This window comes from Tubulanus polymorphus, chromosome 10 (assembly GCF_964204645.1).
Source record: "Tubulanus polymorphus chromosome 10, tnTubPoly1.2, whole genome shotgun sequence".
NCBI classification, from domain to species: domain Eukaryota; kingdom Metazoa; phylum Nemertea; class Palaeonemertea; order Tubulaniformes; family Tubulanidae; genus Tubulanus; species Tubulanus polymorphus.
The window spans coordinates 8,730,026-8,751,113 of NC_134034.1; the positions used below are offsets into that span (position 1 = coordinate 8,730,026).

Below are 21,088 nucleotides of genomic sequence, written 5' to 3' on the forward strand. Positions count from 1 at the left end.
CTTCACCACCGGAGTCATCGCCACCAGAAATGACAAGGGTTGAAGGTATATCTGACCTACCATCAGCAGTGACACCACAAGTTGAGTCATTAACTAGAGAGACCACCCCAGCTGAGGCGGTGCCAAGAAATGGCAGAACCGATTACCACGACGTAGCTGTTGACGTCAGCAGATCATCCCACGCTACAACCATGACACAGGCTACTGAACGGGCACTTTCGGCCATTGCAGACACCCAACGAGACTTGACAAATCAGATGCGTCTTCCGAAATCTGAACCCGAGAAATTTAACGGTGATGAAATAGGGTTTCGAGAATTCCTGATTGATTTTGAAGAATACGTAGCGAAATGGACGGACACCGACAGAGAGAGGTTGACACAGTTAAGGGCCTTATCAACTGGTACTCCACATGAACTCGTACGTGGCTGTGTTCACCAAATGAAGGTTACTATGAGGCAATGAGACTGTTGGAAGCAAGATATGGTGCTCCATATGACACAAGTCGAGCATACGTAAAAAAGTTGAAAGCCTGGCCTAGACTATCTATGAAAGCGCCAGTCGAGATGGACAGATATGCTATTCTTCTAAGAGATAGCTTCAACGCACTTAAGGGGCTAGGGCGGTTAACAGAGCTAGAACACCCAACAACAATGAACCAGATTGTCGACAAGTTACCAGATTGCCTACAATATAAATGGATCAGACGGGATACGGATATCTTCAGTAAGACTCGATATCCAGCAAGATACGAAGACCTGGTAACATTTGTTGAGATTGAGGCCAAAGTGGTCTCAAATCCATGATATGGTTCTAGACCAACCCAAGAAGATGAAGCTAAATCAACATGGAAGAATAAGCGACCAAATCTAAGACCCATATATAATGTAGCGTCCAATGAACGAAATGAATACTGCCATCACTGCAAGGGAGATCACTTGCTCCAGGAGTGTTGGAAACTGAAGCGATTGACAAGAACTGATCGAAATGAAATTTTGAAGAAATTAGGCCGATGTTACAAGTGCCTAGAACGAGGGCACATGATTAGAGATTGTCCGCTAATGAAGAAACAAGAAAACAGCAAAAGTAGAACCAACGAAGCATGGCCTACAAGCGGCACGCGATGCACCTGAACCTGTTAACTCAAGAAGAGTTGGGTCTCAAGGGACTATAGCTATGGCTGTATTACCATTGAGACTTCGTTGTCTTGAAAATGGAGTCGAAATTACTTCGAACGCGTTCTTTGATACTGGGGCCAGGGCCAGCTTTATCACTGATGCTTTGGCCAAGAAGATGGGGCTGAGAGGACAAGCCACGACATTAGATCTGTCTACCATGTTACAGACAAGCAGTAAAATTGAAGCGAGAAAGATCCGAAACTTGGAAGTACGAGGCCTAGCAGGAGGGAATTGGGTCAAACTCCACGAGCTCTACACCCATCGCACCGTATCTATTAACAGGAAGGAAATTCCAACCGTAAAGGATGTCTCGAAGTATCATCAGTTGAGAAACGTCGATTTGAAATTTGTAGACACTCCAGTCGGATTACTTTTAGGCGCGAATGTACCGGAAGTAATACGACCAATTGAGATAATTCCCACAGAACGAGAAGGACCGTATGCTATGCGAACAGCAATTGGCTGGACACTACTTGGGCCAGTCCAGAGGGGTCAGTCGGCATACAGATCCACCTCAGTCAATAAAATTTCCATAGATGATCTAAACAATTTGAATTACATTTCCCTCTAACCATTTGCCTCATAGGGACAAAAAAATACTGGATCCAAAACTGAAGAAAATCCTATCGACATCTCGGCGCTATCCACGGAAAATGAATTCGACAGCTCAGTGCTATCCGCGGAAAATGAAATCGACAGCTCGGCGCTATCCGCAGCAAATGAATTCGACAGCTCGGTGATATCTGGAGCAAAGGAATTCGACAGCTCGCTGATATCTGCAGCAAATGAATTCGACAGCTCAGCGCTATTTCAATCTGAAGCTGACCACCTGAAAGTTCATTTTTCAATTTTTCATTTTTAAATGAACAAGATGCAACAGATCAATTTTCTAGTTCATTTACAGTCACCCATAATATTCAGGATTGTACTGATACTTGTACATATAAAAAAGAGGTATCCAAACTAAAATTGAAAATAAATGAATTGTCTGAAGAAATCACAAAGAAGTACACGGAAATCAAAGAGCTCAGAGATCAACTAAGTCAATTTTATTCAGCAGATATACTTAAAATCAAATCCGGTACACTAAATACAGATATATTTCAAGCATCACCACTTGTAACCACTAATTCACGTTTGTCAACCGGTACGTTTACAAAATTAGAAATGCCAACTATTAGTTCAGCGTATGCATCGAAAAAAACATTGGATCAAAGGGCAAAAAAGATTAAACTGATTTTAGAAAAGATATCTTCAACTACTCCATCACACCGTGAAATCGCTATGACTTTATCAAGTTTCATAAAGAAATATCCCGACATCATAAAAATGGCCTTCGATGAAGTAGGTATGGCATTCTTCAAAACATAGATCCATCCCAAGCAATTGAATTAAAACTTCGGCTACGACTCCCTATGAATACATTTCTTGACCTGAAAAGAATTTTAGAATACTACAGTATACCAATCTTTCCCGCGTCAGCAAAAATCAGGCAAGAATTGCTAAAACGACAATCATTGTTCACGTCATGCGTTAAAGCTGGAGAGGAATTGCTAGAAGTTAACAGCCGAACCCATGAAAAAAAATGTGCCCATATGTGTCTGTTACTTCTGTGAAAACACAAATCGAGCGTTCTGTCGAGAGATTAAGTGAAGCACAACAGTTAGATCAATCAACTCGTTTTCACAGCGAAATATGAGTCAAAGTTGGGGTAGACAAAGGCGGCGGAAGCACTAAAATGGTACTCGCAGTAATAAACAGGCCATCTCCAAATAGCCCAGATTCCTCCGAATTAGTCAGCTTCTTCGAAGGGGTCGACTCAAACGAAAATATGAAACAGATTTTTTGTCATTTTCGGACCGAGATTGACTCTATCGAAAGCATCACTCTGTATAATGAAGAAATTATCATCGGGATATTTTACATGGGGGACCTCCACTTTTTGTGCCGGATGATGGGTCACCAAGGCAGTGCATCTACGTATCCTTGCCTTTGGTGTGAGGTAAAACTTGATGACCTCCGAAACTAGGGGTCCAGGGACACCATGCCCACTTGGGAAGTGGTTCCAAATGCTCAACAATCTAACAATTTCAATATTCAACGCCCCCTGGTGACCATATACAAAAACCAATGAACTTGAAACTCACCACAATCATAGAACATGTCAGCAGCTACGATTTTGAAATTGATTGTGATAACAAAATATGCCTCCTTTCCAATATAATATGGAAATACTAAGTTATTCTACTATTTAACGCCCCCTGGTGACCATATTCAAAACCCAATGACCTCGAAACTTACCACAATCATAGAACATGTCATGAACTACAACTTTGCAATTGATCATGGTAACAAAATATGCCTTGGTACCAATATAATAAGGAAATATTAAGTTATTCTACTATTCAACGCCCCCTGGTGACCATATAGAATAACTTAAAACTCGCAACAATCATAGATGATGTCATGAGCTACAACTTTCCAATTGATTGTGGTTACAAAATATGCATAGGTACGAATATAATATAGAAATGCTAAAATATTGCATTATTCAATGCCCCCTGGTGGCCATATACAAAATCCAATGACCTTGAAACTCACCACAATCATAGAACGCGTTTTGAGCTACAACTTTCTAAATGAGTGTGGTAACAAAATACGCTTAGGTATCAATATAATGTGGAAAAACTTTTTCCCACTTACGAATGAGTACTGGTGACACCAAGATGGCCGCAATTGCGTCATAATTGGCTGATGAAAAATACCCGTCTCAGGTATAAAACATCCCTTTCCAAAGAACACCCATCACAAATTGCAATGAGAAATGGTAAACCAGTAGGAAGCTACAGGACTCAGAATTCGGGCCAAAATTAACATTTTTGGGCACTAAAAAGGTCACAGGATGGCCATCTTGAGTCCGATCGACCCAATTTTTGTTATGCTGATGGGCCCTGGGGGGATTCATATAAATCCGAAAGATACAGGTAATTGATCAAAGCGTCTTCAAAATTTCCCTCAAAAAGTTCAAAAATGTGTAAAAAGTGCTGATTTTGGCGAACAACAATGGCTGCCAGTCGGCCATCTTGAATCTGACAGGACCAGTTTTTGGGCTGAAGATGTGTCTAGTGTAGATACATGTGTAACTAAAATATCAAGACATTACCTTGAAGCGTCTTCAAAACTTCCCAAAATAACTGGATTCCGTCTATGGACGGACGAAAAGTGAACGCAATAGCCCGCTGGGACTAGATCAATCTTACCCCTAAAGATCTATAGCAACATACATACAAAATGCTAAAAAGGCTGAAAATTTCCCTCATTCTATCGGGGCTGACACAGGTAATATTCAGAGCGATATGCTTCTTGAGCCTCTTGATTTAGGCCACCTAGTTCCTCCTGGTCTACATATTTCCCTTGGTTTAGGACTTATGTTCTGCTGTCGCGAAATCGATGAAAGCTCTCTCGAAGAACGTAATCCTGTAAATTGCGGCGCACCAATCAGTATCATTTGAAGTATTGAAAATCCACAGCCTCATTTATAGACGGACGACGCCATTTGATAAACGCGTATATTTGGATTCTAGAAAGTGTCTTTTTGACCGAATCTGACTTACTGACAAAGTCAGAAAAAAATGACATCAGAGTACGTCTGGTTTGAAGTTCGGAAATCGGAAGTAGAATTACGTCACACGAAAATCCGGCAGCGAAGTAACTAAAATCCGGCAACTTTTGGTTCGGGTGATTTCAGAATGTATTTTTTCGTGAAATTTCTACCAAGATTGGATCGTTGAATCGTTTGACAATGAACCGCGTTGATCGAACGAGTTCAAAATAGCTGAAATTCCCTTAGCAACCGGAGCAAATTCATAATAACAAACGCGCCCGGTCCAGCATCACGCACGGGTTTGAATCTTGGAGAATAACGCTCTAGCGCGCACGTACAGCAGTTTGTACAATTGTTATTATTTAAATGTATTGTATTGTATTGAATATTTTGAGGGGGCAGCATGTTTTATGAAAATCTATTTACTGTTGTTTAATTTAAGATGTTTACTGTATAAAGATATTGTGTATTGATATGTTGTATAGATGGGGGGTGGGATCACTTACTTAAATTCGTATTTTCAACCGGTTAAATATCCGTTGATTTCGGCCATGCTGGTAGTGTCCGTAGCACGCGAGTGGCGGCGCTATCAGCTGGTGTTGGTTTGCTGTCATGCTAGTTGTTGGGCTAGCAGGGATGCTACGCCGAGCTGCCCGTTGTCATGCTGGGATCAACCGATCATTATTTAACGATATTAACTGTTTGTCAGTCGTGTTGACTCCCGATAATCGTGATCGACGGCCTGCTCTGCTGACATATTTATTATGATCTTAGTCCCTTAGTTATACGCGTTAGTAAAAGACGTATCGTCGTACCTCAGTCGTACGTTTGTCTGTTTTTGAAAACAGGATATTTAGATGGTTTAACACTACGCTACTATAAAGAAACGAATTAGATTTTGAATAGAGCGATATTTTATTAGGAATAATGTAGATTTGTAAATATATAAATATTGTGTACTCTAATTTATAGAGTATTCTCAATCGTTAATAATAATTTCATACAGTTTTAGACTAATCTATTGGTGATTGTCAGAATCTTAACAAGGACTGAGGAACAATTCTTTTCGTATCAGGCCGTTTTAAGATAGATTTATATTTATCGGTGGTAAAATGCCACCGTGGAGACGAATAGCAGAGGACTATTTAGTAGGGACTTAGAGCCTACAGCCCATGAGGAGGGAGAATCGATGGTAGAATATTGGACTGCCATTAGTATGAAGTGAGGGGTACGAGATTATTCTAAAGACCGGTCGAATGTAGGGTAGATCCAGGTATAATTCGGGGTGGCCAACCCAATTATATGCTGTGGGCCTTACGGGCATGTAAGAGACATGTTGCAGAGGATAAGCGTATACAGGAAAATAGATTATTCGTGCTCGGTGTGCACGACCTGTATACACTAGATTAGAATTTTCATATCGTGGCTATTTTTATATATTTATCTCTCTCGGTTTCCCATGAGGATCATCCCTTGCGGCGAGATATTAGTTATTTCCTTTTTGATTTCACACCCAGAAATCATTCAACGTGAGCGAACTCCGTAGCGGGCTTAGAAGATAAGATTTTTACCTGTTTAGACATCCTGACAAATTAGATGGTTGCCGATTATATCAACGAATTTATGAGACGAGCAGAAGAACGACCGCCATATTTAAAGAGAGAAGGCAGCACCTCCTTGCCCCCGTTTTCTGCTACAATTGGTGTCAGATGTCGGATGATTCATTTTTTGAGATTCCAGATTGAGAGATATTTTTTTGTATATATAGTCTCGCAAGATAACTGATACATATTTTAGTAGATTCTGACAAGTTCCCTTCAGATAGAGTCGATAAGTTTAGTATAAGTTTAATATATAGTGGTACGTGTAGTGGTACAAACGTTCTCTGGCGAGAGTCACGATGGAACATGGTCTCGAAGTAGTGGTTTGGCGGATGTAGGTAGAACAAGTTCTCCCGGTTCCCGCAATGTAGAACCAAATGTGATCTGTAAGATAAAACCAGAAAATTATTCAGGTGACGGATCATGGCAAGATTATAGATTACAATTTGAAACAGTATCAAGAATCAACCACTGGTCAAACGAGGTTAAAGCCGATTTCCTGTTTGCTTCATTACGAGGCGCGGCTAGACAATTAGTTTGTACCAAGTTGGTTGATACGGAAAGATTAGAGTATCAAGAAATCTGTAAGATTTTAGATGCAAGACTTGGTTCAGGGGATTTTGCTGAAGTCCATCTGGCCGAACCGCGCAATCGAAAACGTAAGAGACATGAAAGTTTAAAAGAATTGGGACAAGCAGTAACAATACTGTGTGCTCAAGCATATCCTGAGACAAGCTAGCCAGAACCCATTTCATTGAAGCATTGTCTGATGGTGAGATGAGAATGAGATTATGGCAATCAGATGTAAAGAGTTTTGATGAATTGATCTCGTACGCGTTGCGTTTAGAAAGTATATATATAATGGAATCATCATATGATAGGTTTCCAAGAGAAACGTATGTAAGACAAGCGATAGTTTCAGACGAAGTTTCTGAGCTTAAGTAAGAAATGGCAAGTTTAAGAGAAGATGTGCGACGTATGTGCAATAGTCGTAGAGATAATTATAAATCTCAGTCGACACCATATAGAGCAAGTAATAACGTAGTTCGTTATAACTGCCAACAAAAGTGTCATATAGCAAGACAATGTACACAGCAGCCTTTAAACTGTCCCGCGCCGTTCAAAAGGGAGTAGGTTCGGCTAGAGTAAATAAAGCAAGTCTCCCAAAGAATTTAGAGATTCAAGATAGACAAAATAATGATGATTCTAAAGTATACGTACTGTCCAAAAATGATAAATCACAATCAGCGATTTATTTGTCAGCAGTAGTACACGGAGTGTCTGTGAAGTATCTGGTAGATACCGGTGCTCATAACACAATCATCAGTAATCGTTTGTATACTGAAATTATAAAGAATCACAAGATAAAATTAGAATAATCAAATATACAACTCTATGCAGCTGATCATAGTAGTATTGGAGTGAGAGGTACAGCGGTCATTCCCTTAGGTCTATTTGGTAAAAATGTACCTTGGGAAGTGATAGTGACTGAGATTAAAGAAGACGCTATTCTAGGAATGGATTTTCTGACAGCATATGATTGTCATATTCATTTAAAACAGCGGACAGTGACTTGTCAAGGTCATCAAATTCAGGAGGAGTCAATAGCTCCTATTCATGAGAACACAATATTAATTAGATCAACAGAAAGAAGATAAAGGTCCCACCTTTATCTGAGATAACTGCGTCGGGCTATATCGACGAGAAAGATAAAGGGTACTTAGGCAAATGGGCGATGTTAGAATCGAACCACAATTGGAAGTTAGGGCCCGAAATGTGTGTAGCACGTAGTGTAGTGGATACAGAGAAATCACAAATATTGGTTAGAATCGTAAATTTAGGCGATCAGCCGCGAGTATTGTATAAAAATACCTCTATGGCTAAGATTTCAAGAGTGAGAGTTATATGGTCACAGGAAGAGACAAGTGTCAAATCAGATCAAGTTAATCAAGTAGAGAGTAAAGAATCTCTAGAATAGGCCTATCTAGAAGACTTAATCAAGCGTAGTTGTGAGGGTTTGAGCCCAGAACAATCTAGAAAAGTGCGAAATTCAATTGTGAAATACACAGATGTATTTGCGAAACCGGATACATATTTAGGGGAAGCGAAAGGAGTTTACCATACTATAGATACTGGTTCAACGCCACCTATCAAACAGCGATTTCGGCGATTACCATTAGCGAAACAAGTAGAATTAGATAAACTTTTGAAAGATATGATGGATTCCAAAGTGATCCAGAATAGCCAATCACCATGGAGTGGTCCAATAGTATTGGTGACTAAGAAAGATGGTAACCTTAGATTTTGCTTAGACTATCGGGCTTTAAACGAGTGTACAGTGACAGACTCCTATCCATTACCTCGAATTGATGATACGATAAGGTCGTTATCAGGAGCCAAGTATTTCTGTGGAGCCGATCTTCAGGCAGGTTACTGGCAAGTTCCATTATCGCCTAAAGACAAAGAAAAGACTGCATTTGTAGTCCCGCAAGGTTTATATCAATTTAGAAAAATGCATATGGGTCTAAAGAACAGTGGCCCTACGTTTGAGAGACTCATGGAAAGAGTTCTAGAAGGCTTATTGAACGACATAGTCCTAGTTTATCTAGATGATGTCATTATATTTGGCAAAGATTTTGAATTGACTTTGACGAATTTAGAAAAAGTTTTTGAGCGCCTATGAGCAGCAGGGTTGAAACTCAAGCCGAAGAAATCTCATTTCTTCAAAAGTAGTATTGAATTTTTAGGGCATAGCAATACGGAGATAGGAACAGTTTTTTCCCAAATTCAGGATGGAAAAGAAAGGGTGATAGCATATGCAAGTCGCACGTTAGCCAAGCCTGAAAGAAATTATTGTGTAACGAGACGAGAATTGTTGGCTGTAGTACCATTCATTAAGCATTTTAAATACTATTTGATGGACAAGCGTTTCACTTTGAGAACAGACCATGCCTCTTTAAAATGGTTAATGTCATTTAAAGAACCAGAGGGACAGATAGCAAGGTGGATATCCGTATTAAGTACTTACGATTTTGAGATCATCCATAGGCTAGGCAAGAATCATGGTAATGCCGATGCATTATCCAGACAAGAGTGCACACAATGCGATCGTATCACAAGAAAGAATGAGGGCGACTGTAATGAAACGAGAAAGAGTAGAGTAAACAACTTAGTATCAGAAAAAGATATAACTGAAACTCAATATACGTATAGTCAATTTGCTCCAGAGGGTCATTGGCTACCTACGAATATATCACAGGCTCAGCGTAACGATCCTGAGTTCAAGTGGATATTTCTGTGTATTGAAAACAATGGTAAACCAGAATAGTCCGATGTGAGCGAATTAGGCAAGGACGCAAAATTCTATTGGGCTAGGTGGCAACAGTTTAAGATTATAGAGGATGTTTTATACATCTGTAAACAGAGAGAAGGATTCAGTGAATCCGTTTTACTATTATTACCGAAAGATTACAGGGAAGAAGTTTTACACAGTTTACATAATTCTATAACTGTTGCACATCTAGGGGTTCGTAAAACTTTAACAAGAGTGCACGGCCGTTTTTATTGGCATCACATCCGGCAAGATGTAAGAACGCACTGCTTGTGTTGTTTTGTATGTGGTGCTTGAAAGACACCGACAGTGAAACCAAAAGCTAGCTTACAGTTATACAGAGTGAGTCTTCCAATGGAAAGAATAGCCATGGATATTTTGGGTCCATTGCCTACTTCACGCAACTTAATGACCTATATATTAGTAGTTTGTTATCATTTCACGAAGTGGGTAGAAGCTTATGCTTTACCAGATCAGAGTGCAGAAACCGTAGCGTGTAAATTAGTAGAATTTATATTGAGGTTTGGGAAGAATAATTCATACAGATCGAGGTGCTAACTTTCAATCTAGATTGATGAAAGAATTATGTGCATTATTAGAAATAAAGAATACTAGAACGTGCGCGTATCATCCACAGTCTGATGAATTGGTCGAACGATTTAATAGAACTTTATTGAATTGTTTGGCAATGACAATCCATGATGATCAAGAAGATTGGGATGAGTGCCTACCTTACGTAACTATGGCGTACAGAGCCACGAAATATGACGCCACGGGCTATTCTCCTAATCACTTGATGCTTGGAAGAGAGGTAGATTTACCAATCGATGTGATTGCCTTCTCAAGTAGAGAAATCTTATACCGCGTATAGCATTTCTTTGAGTAAATGTCTTGAACAGGCATTCAAAGAAGTACGTTTTCATACCGTACGTACAAGAAATAAGAAGAATTACGATATTAGAACGAAGGATAGTAAATATCTGAGCAATGATTTAGTGTGGTTATTTAATCCAACGGTTCCGCAAGATTGATCCAAGAAATTAGCAAATAGGTGGTTAGGACTCTGTATAGTTAAGGGAGAAGTAAACGATGTAGTATACAAAATACAATTGCCGGATGAAGGTGTAGAAAAGACAGTACATTATAACAGATTAAAGCCATATATGGCGACTATAGATAGAGAGAATAACAAAGAATATACAGTTCAAGATGAAGAGTATGAGATTTCAAGTGACCAGACAACAAGAGGGGGGCGGGTAGTCCGAAAGGCACGCCGCTGGAAAACCGAAATGTGATTTTATATTTTTAGCTTAAAGAAAATGGCTCCTACTTTCGAGAAATTATGGAAATGCTCGTACTGCATGCGCTCGTTATCGGAAGGTACGAACAAGCGAAGGCATCTAAGAAACTGTAGAAATAAATCATCTAGGAAGGAAAATACATGTACACCCGAAAACAGAGTATTCCAGTGCACGCTGTGTGAATTCAATTCACACAGTGTGAGCCTGCTAAAAGAGCACGTCGAAAAAAAAATCCAAAAGAATGCAGTCAAAGGACATTCAGGCAGATTTATACGCACAGTAGAACCTACGGAACGATACGATCGCGAATTATTACCATCAATTCCTCGTTCAATCATACAAAAAGTACCAACAGACACTAAAATAACTCAACTGGAACCCATTATAGAAGTACCAGAAATCTCAATCGACGAACTTTTAGAGATAACCGGAAACTGGCAGGAAGAAACATCAGTACTAACACCAAGTGTGAGTCCTTTTAATAGCCCACAGAAGACCATTAGAAAAGAAAATTTCCAACCAAAAACTTCAAATCAAGACGCAAGACCATGGACGATTCCATTAATACCGGTAGATGTTACGTCCGACCCGAGAAGGAAGATGGTTGAACATCGGCATGTTAGAGAGATGTTTGGGGGGGAATTCGTATTAGTTTATCCGGTTGGAAGCAAGGTAGAATGTGAATTTTTTAATATTTTGAAGTTTTAATCAAATTGTCATACAATGTAATTATTTTCTGGACGAGGACGTCCAGAGCTGGAGGGGGGGGGGGGTAGTGTAGCGTTTGTACAATTGTTATTATTAAAATGTATTGTATTGTATTGAATTGAATATTTTGAGGGGGCATGATATATGTAAATCTATTTACTGTTGTTTAATTTAAGATGTTTACTGTATTCAGATATTGTGCATTGATATGTTGTATAGATGGGGGGTGGGATCACTTACTTAGATCCAGGTATAATTCGGGGTGGCCAACCCGATTAGGCCTATATGCTGTGGGCCTTACGGGCATGTAAGAGACATGTTGCAGAGGATAAGCGTATACCAGAAAAAAGGTTATTCGTGCTCGGTGTCCACAATCTGTATACACTAAATTAGAATTTTCATATCGTGGCTAATTTTATCTCTCTCGGTTGCCGATTATATCAATGAATTTATGAGACGAGCAGAAGAACGACCGCCATATTTGAAGAGAGAGGGCAGCACCGCCTTGCCCCCGTTTTCCGCTACACAGTCAACCCCAGCCGCAGTCACTGAAATATCTAATTATCTTATCAAATTAAATGACTCTATAACAGCGATGAGAGTCGCGTTAGACCGAGTCGTACGATTTCCTAAAAATTTCACGGCAGCGTGACGGATCGCCGATCGGTCTCGCTCGAGCAGCAGCAACAACATCACGGTCGGCAACAACTTAGTCTCCGCCCCTTCTTTCACCAAATAAGGAATTCGGTACTGCTAGCCACTTCACCCAGTCCTGAGAATGGCCGGTTCGCAGAGCTCCATATACTGCCTATACTAAAGAACTCGCGTGAACCACCCACCCAGTCACGTAGTCGTTATTTAACGTCAAAATTGCCGACTAGCGCTCAGTCGGCACTTTAACCACTCAGTACTCGGCAACTACTCATCCGATTTCAATAAACAAACTACCTACACTGACCTTATGTTGTTATCTTTTCATTGTTTACACTCCAAAGAATATATTTGAATTTCAAGTGGCTGGAAATTGCCTCAAGAAATATTTTAGTACCACTTTTGTTTTACTAAAAAACGGTTCCTCGCGAGACTCACCCGCATGAAAAAATCAATATCTTAGCAACACAACAATAGATACCGCTTTGCGCAACTCGTGGATATTTGACAAGTCATGAAAAATCGTTTCATACACAAAATATGATGACAAAATGACTAAATAAACACAACAGTAAGAGCAAGAAAGATCAGAGGTTTGCAATGTTTATTTTTTGAAATCGTAGTGATGATATAATTAGAGTTGAATTAAAAAGAATTTAAAGTCACCGCGTATATGGCTTCCGCGACTTAGTGTCAGGGGTCGCGTTAGCGATATACCACTGACACTAAGGTTCTCAGTGAACTAGCCACGTGCACTGCTTATTTACTTGAGCCATAGATTCCCGGTACTCGACATTACCGGAGGATTAGAAACAAATAAATATTTTTCGTAAGAGAAATCAATTTTTGTATTGTGGCGAAAATTGTCTATATCTGGGGTGGGTTTGACCTCAAAATGTCGGTCTTTGGTGAAATTATATTACTGTCTGTCACACATGCTCTTCGTGCAACGTTTTGGTCCGTAATTTCGTTAATAATCGGTTGATCTGTAAATTTTATGCATCAATATGTTCAGTAAGGAATTTGCATTCAGAAATAAATCATGAACTGGCAGAAATTTGTTTGTGTTTTCTTCTATCAGCGATAGTTTACCTAGCATACGCTCGCGTAATGCTAAAAAACGGCTTTTATGGCCCGTCACGTGGCGCCACCTACTGTATTTTGATATGCAAATGAGCAGGTGATGACGTCACTGTAACGTTTCCGAGCGTCCGCGAAGCGGATTTTTCAGCATTACGCGAGCGTATGCTGAGTAAACTATCGCTCATAAATGAAAACAAAAACAACTTAAGTGAAAATTGTTGTTTATTTCTGAATGCAAATTCCTCACTGCACAAATTGATGCATAATAAAGGTAGATAAACCGATTATTAACGAAATTACGGACCAAAACGTCGCACGGAGAGTAGGTGTGACAGACAGTAGGCCTGTGGCGAAAATGGACCCTGTTTCTCTTTAACACCTCTAGGCTCTGGTTCATTTTTGTTTCAGCACCTCATCCTTTCCTCCGATATCTCCGGGTGGGGCGATTTTATTTGTATATATTTATATGTATCTGTTTTCTATGGTTTAAATTTGTAGTATTAAAATTTGGACACTGTAAAGTTTTTCGGGCGTCTCGTTACGGTCTATTCGCGTTCGGGTTGGGGTTTGCGATCGGTTTCTGTCGGGAAATAGCACGATCACATTTTTGTTATTCGGCTCTTATCGCAAATTCGCGCTATAACATTCGAGTTACTTGCCTGTAGTCTATTCTTTTGATATCGTTTTTCAATTCAGACTCGCCGTTTGGTAATGTCATAATCCTATTTTCATCATATTTACGTAGTTTGATTTGTTTTCTTCGGCTCCTCGCTCGGCGAGTTGAGTTTTGTCGCACCGCTAGACGGCTCACTATTCTTGCGCGCGTACATCAAACTCGGGTTTGATATTCGAATTTCGTTTTTATCCTCTTTAATGTATTCTTTTGGTATTTTTAGCGCGTGTATTGACTATATTGAATTTCTGGGAGCATTAATCTTCCTGTTTTCTATTTTATTCGCGTTCTATTTAGTGCGCGCTCTTGGCCTACTTCGCGCGTAGTGATATCACTACTGGCCAATGAGCGCACTCGGATTCCTATAAAAGGCGGGTCGTTCGAGCGTGTCGGACATTCCTGTCGGACATTCCGATCTTTGGTATGGTCACGCGTCACACGCAGAATTCTGACTTTGCTATCGAGAACACAAAGTATATTCAAGATGTAAGAGATTGATCCTTCCTATCTCGCCTTCGGGTTGGATATGATCATCTTGCCCAACCCGAAGAGAACAAATTAATTATTCGCGTTAACTTACGTACGATCGTCTGGCCGAGTTTGATTTTCGGCTGAGTTTGATTTTTGGCTGAGTTTGATTTTCGGCCGAGTTTGATTTTTCGGCCGAGTTTGACTTTTCGGCCGAGTTTGATGCCGCCGTTTATGGCTATCTTCTAGTTAAACTTTTCGGCCGACTGAGAGCGTCACCGATCAAGATATTTCGTCGAGCAAGCTTGTGTACATATTCGTTATCTACCCGCCGGGTGCTTCGATTTTTTAGATTATTTACTTGCCGACTTTATTCGCTCTCGGTCGGGCGATTTAAATGTAAATAAATGTATATATATAACATAATCCGAGCGATGATTTGAGATCGTCATTAGCACCTTTCGAGTCTCGTACTGTACGCCCGAATGAGACATGCATTTTTGACGCGACCACGACGCGAGACTTTTTCGAGACGCGCCGCGAACTAAGAGAATTTAAAGATATACTGTTAATTTTATTGACTTAGTGACATTAAATTTGAGAGTCCACGGACGATTTATATAAGTCTTATATCTTCGTCTTTTCTGAACGAGGAGAGGAGTTCTGCCGCTATTTTTCACCTCAGTGCCAGTCTATTATTATTCGTCTTTATGAGAGGACCAGTTCGATCAGGGACGTGTCAGCAGTAGTTAGATGGAGACCATCAATCGAGGATCCGAACCCTCAGTCCTTTATTGACTGATGGCCTTCATCCGGGGGTAGTCATGACAGGGTGTCATACGTAGAGAACGGTAGATGTTGGAGAGAACTAGGTTCGAACCCGAGCGAAATCCTGGCCAGGTAGTCGCCTACTTGGATGCTGAGCCCTGATCATGGAATGAGAAGGATGAATATTTATTTGACGATAATTTAGATAAGAATTTATATCCTTTCCCTGAGGAGGAATTACTTCCCCCAATGTTTTCGTATAACCCGATTATATTGTTCCAGGGCGAACCCTAGTAGCGAACGCCTATTTTACTTATCCAACCCTATAAAGAAACACTCTACCCAGGAGAGAAACGCTACAAAAATGGTGGCAGCGGTGGGATCGTATTTGAATTGATTTGATCAATAAGTTGATAGACCTGCACAGAAGAAACTCAACGAGAATTTTAGCACAGTATTCTTTTATCTTTATTATTTTGGCACTGAGTGGAACGTACACTCTAAAAACAGGGAACATATTTCGAACTTAATGAACATGCTTACACTAAAAGAACGTGTTCACATCTTGTGAATGTGTTCTGAGCGCTTCCATATACCAACTCAGAACGCCTGTGGGAAACCCATGAATGAGCCGTGTTCTCAAAATGTCCGATCAGTTACAGAACATCGCTTGAACATTTTTCAAAAGTCACGTGATTGTAGGACGCCATTGTGCAGTCGGGAGAACTTTTGCTTTCGTCAGCGAGAATATTTTGGTTAGGGCGGTAAGTTTTGTCTCTCTGTCATCTTCTCCTCTTGCCTTACGTTTGGGCCTATGCTGTGACTTATTTTTTCGCCGGCACGGCAGTAAATGATCATCGAATCGAGTGAGAATGACAGGGACTCGACGCTAAGAAATTCCCCCCGGCGGCCTACTAGCGTTCAGTTATAGTATAATACTACTATAGGCTATAGGCTGGAGTCTAGAGGGCCCTAGACTTAAAGAGACAAAGATAATGTTTTTTCTTAGGCCTATGGAATTAAGGTATCAGTTTACCGTCACCGCCCACGTAGATGGCCGGGTCCCGCATGGAAATTGTCATTATTTTTCATCTTTTATGTTCTAATATCCAGAAAATGAACATAATGCACCAAACACATAAAAGTCATTGATAAAAAGTTTTTTAAAGCAATATTTAATATGTAGATTGGCTTTAGAAGTTTGGATTGCGATGTTTATATCTTGAAATTTAGAGATTATTATTGGAATATGAATGCCTTGTCATCTATTTTATTTTGACAGCTGAGCTACCACTAGCGCCATCTATCAAACATAAATTGAAGCTGTCATTTTTAAAATTCTAGGTAATTAAAGATGTTATAGGCCCTATTAAGTATCAACTTTTGACTTATGGGGTGACGGTAAACTGATACCTTACTTCTATAGGCCTTACATTGATTTTTGGGAATATTTTTCTTAAACTTATGAACACATAGTCATAGGCCTACCACCTCCTCAGTCTTTTTAATACAACCACAGTTACACTGTGCAGTCTAAAAAACCCATCTATTTTCCTAGGCCTAGGCCTAAACCGAAACAATTTGAGTTTAACAAACTGATTTAAACAAATGCGCCTACCTACATGAAATGGCAAGTTGGGTAATGTTGAAACATGAACTGTTGGTAATGGTAAATATCAAAATCGGATTCGAACCTAAAGGATATAATATCTAAGAAATGGCATACGCTGCTCTGAACCATCGTGGCCAGCTGAGAACCCTTGTGAAATGTAATTGAATCATATTTTGAACCAACCCTAACCCCATTTCTTCACGTTTACAGTATAATAGGTCTATAGCAGATTGAATAAAGTATTCAACATTGCCTAAATTGCCATGAAATGAGCTTTGCAGTTGTTTGTTTTAAGATTTGAAAGTGGTTTTTAGGATACTTGTATGCTCAAAATCCATTCGTTTAGACGGTGGACTCCAAATTTCTTGTATCAAGCATGCTCAAAGTGAGAATTCAGTGTCAAAATTTAATAATCATCATTGATATTTCAGGTCTTAGGGCTTTGCTCTTATGTTTAAAAACAATAAACTTCTGCGTAGTTACCAATGGGTGCAGAAATTCACTTCAGACGCTCAAACGATTTTATAAAAGCCTTAGAGTTTTGTGCATATTTATCTCTTGATGTAACTGACTATTTGTGTCCTAATAGCCATAATGTGATACGTGTGTGGTCATATACAGATCTATGTGTTTTGATAAACTTTATTACACACTTGAGATGTGAATATCAGATTAGAAACAAAGCCTAAAGTGGTAAGTTTAACATTCCATAAAATGCTGTGGCATTGTAGCATCTGCAATTACTTTAACAGGGATCCTTATAAATTCCAAAAACATTTGTTGGCGAAACACAAAAATGCTCCAAATTTTAGAATAAACTGTCAATTCTGTGGGGCCACATATGCTAATTTTTCATCCTATCGTACTCATGTAAGCAGGCACCATAGAGTAGAACAAGATAATGTGAATGAACTGGAACCTGTTAATGATGCTGGTATGCACAATGAAGATGAGGGGATGGAAATAGACAATTATAATGCTGACGTTGAGCAGGATGCTAATTTCAAAAAGCGTATTGGGCAGTTTTTGCTCAGTTTACGTGAAGGTGCTCAATTGAGCCATCAAGCTACCCTAAGGGTTATTGAAAATGTGGAAGATTTATTGCAGGATATGAATTTCATTATAAAAGAAAACCTTTTTAATCAACTTCCTAATTTGACTGATGAGGAAAAAGATATTGTCAGTGGATGTTTTGCTGATAGAGAAAACATTTTTGAAGGTTTAAGATCGATTCATAACCAGGATAAATACTTTTCTGAGGTTTTCGATATAGTAAAACCAATTGGAATTGTTTTAGGTTATCAATTAAGAAAAATTAAATTCAAAGGGAAGTTTCGGTATAAGAGAGTACCTGCAATAGGATATTATATACCATTACTCGAGACCCTTACAAATTTACTCAATCAGTCAGATGTAAAGCAATGTGTAGATTCTGGTCCGTATGATAGTGCAAATGAATATTTACATGATATGTGTGATGGAAAATTTGTGAAAAATCATCCTGTTTTTATTGCAAATCGAAAGACATTGTCTTTTCTTGCATACGATGATGACATAGAAATTGTTAATCCCATTGGGACTCACACTAAAAAGCACAAAATCGTTCTTTTTTATCTAATGCTGTGCAATATTCCCCCAAAGATGCGTTCCAAATTACCAAATATAATGTTAATTGCAGTGGCAAAGAGGAAAGACATAAACAAATTTGACAAAACTTTTAAGAAACTTCTAGCCAATTTTGTGCATGATATAAATGTATTATATAATGGGCACACATTACCTCTAAAAACTGGACCATACCGAACTAATGGGGCTTTAATTTGCTTTTCAGCAGACACTCCAGCCTCAAATGAGATAGGAGGTTTTAAAGAGGGTGTGGGTGGTGCCAAAAAGCCTTGTAGAATATGTGAAATCAAAAGTGAAAATCTAAATACTTGTTTCCATGCTGATGATTCAGAAAAAAGAGATGAAGAAGAACACCTAGCAAGGTGTGATTATCTTGAGGAACTTGATGGGCAGGAAAGGAAAGCAATGAGTATAGAGTATGGTATAAACTATAGATCTACTCTTTTAGATGTTAAAGGGTTCAGAGTCACGGAATGCTTGGTAATGGATGTGATGCATGTGCTATTAGAGGGTGTTTGCCCAATGGAAACGAAATTGCTTCTTTCAAGGCTTATAGATGATAACCTTATTTCCCTAAGTGCATTAAACAGTGCTATTGAAAACTTTGAATATAGCTTTTTAGATCAAAAAGACAAGCCTCAAGCAATTGACAAGAAGCTCCTTAAGAATCAAACTAGTGGAAAGCTTGGTCAAAGTGCACAGGAAATGAAAATTCTTATGTTTATTTTACCTTTTATTATTGACATACCTAGTCACAATGAGTACTGGAAAAATTGGCTGCGGTTACAGAAGATTACAATTCTTTGTTTATCTCCAGTAATATCGGAGGATACCATGACATTTTTGGAGATTCTTGTTACTCAGCATAATCAAAGATTTCGAGACTTATACCCAGCTATTAACATTACTCCTAAAATGCACTATTTGCTGCATTTGCCATCACAAATGGCTATGTTTGGCCCCTTACGAAACCATTGGTGTATGCGGTTCGAGGCTAAACATGCCTACTTCAAGCAACTTCGATGGAAAAACTTCAAAAATATCCCCAAATCAATGGCTGTCAAACATCAGCGGTGGCTCACTTACAGCTTTAGTAGCAATTTTCTCAAATCACACGATACTGTCTGCTTGGGTTCTATGTTAGATATCAATGTACATAATCATGTAGATATTATGAGAACATACCTTATGGCAAAGGATCCAGATTTCACAATAAATAGGGCCATGGTGAGCCCAAGGGTTCTAGCAAATGGACATTGTTACATGCCAAATGAAATTCTCCTGCTTGGCTTTGAAGAAGAATTACCGTGTTTTGTCAGAATCGTCCATGTGTTAGTTTACAAAGATACCAAGTATCTTTGTGTTTGTAAGATGGATATTCAACATTACAGTCTATCTCGCAATGCATACGAAGTTCGTCCTGGCGAACATATACTTATGTTATGCGCAGATGAGCTGAAATTCCCTTGGCCACTACCCAAGGTTATCATTGATGAATCATGCTATGTGTTGCTGTGTTATTCGCCGCTTGTTAATTTAGCATGAAAAGGTGTAGTATATGGTGGCTGATTAAAAAAATTTTTTAAGATGACACTTGGTCCCCACCAATTTTTTCTAATTCTACATTTTTCGTTTTAACACCACGTTAAAACCAGTTTTCATCGTTAAAACGAAAAATGTAGAATTAGAAAAAAATTGGTGGTGAGCTAGTTTCATTTTTATTTTATTTTTCATGTGGCCCGAATCAGCCACCATAGTAGTAGGATCAAGCACTGGTTAATTTGAAATTTTAACCCATTAGCACTCAAGCCACCCGAATCCGTCCTGACACTTTTTTCGTCTGCTACACAAAAACGTTTATAGTGGTATATATTACTACAAAATAACACGAACTTGAAATACATGAAAATAAACTGGGAATGAGCTATTCTGTATCGTAATAAATTTGGATTTTCCCTTGAATTTTCTGTGGAGTAATAGACACTACATAGTGAAATTCCTGAGTGCTAATGGGTTGAATGGATATATTTTTGGCCGATTGCAATGGCTGGACAAATATTCTAATACTAATACATGAAAACATTTTTACTCAGATTGATGGGATCAGTGGAATTAACTGAATTTAGCAGCATATTTAGCTACATAATTGAACAGTTTGTGTCAGTGATATATGTGATCATATTACCTGATTAGGACTTGATCATATTACTTGTATGTATAATGAAAACCATAAACAACAATGAATTTTGCAGTTACATCAAGGTTAATGTTGCACATAATTATCTTTCACCCCAGCTTATAATGGAGAATAGATTAGTAAAATGTATCGAGCAAGCCACTAAAAGAAAGGTCTGGATCTTCTGTACAACCTTCAATGATCTGCGCAAGAAAGGTATGAGCTTATTTTTAGGTATTTTCCTTGGTTGGATCCTCTGTGGATTTATTGCATCTCTAGTTAGCCATTCAATATTAATTTCTTTACTTC

At 39.0% G+C, this 21,088-nt stretch overlaps 1 protein-coding gene and 1 long non-coding RNA gene across 2 annotated transcripts; one reads left to right on the plus strand and one right to left on the minus strand.

Annotated features, from left to right (window-relative positions):
- Positions 1–5,709: 5,709 nt before the first annotated feature.
- On the minus strand, positions 5,710–14,249 carry LOC141912071 (uncharacterized). Its single transcript, XR_012620118.1, has 5 exons — positions 14,116–14,249; positions 9,411–9,517; positions 8,743–8,835; positions 7,604–7,723; positions 5,710–6,766 (listed from the first exon to the last, which is right to left on the minus strand). It is a non-coding gene; the product is annotated as an uncharacterized LOC141912071 (long non-coding RNA).
- Positions 14,250–17,691: 3,442 nt separating this feature from the next.
- On the plus strand, positions 17,692–20,148 carry LOC141911558 (uncharacterized). The gene has a single exon (XM_074802545.1). The coding sequence runs from the start codon at positions 17,692–17,694 to the stop codon at positions 20,146–20,148; it is 2,457 nt and encodes an 818-aa protein (XP_074658646.1).
- The last annotated feature ends 940 nt before the right edge of the window (positions 20,149–21,088 follow it).

What these genes read in the sequence shown, in the direction of transcription:
- LOC141911558 (XM_074802545.1), top strand. Translation starts at nt 17,692, where the DNA reads ATGCTGTGGCATTGTAGCATCTGCAATTACTTTAACAGGGATCCTTAT.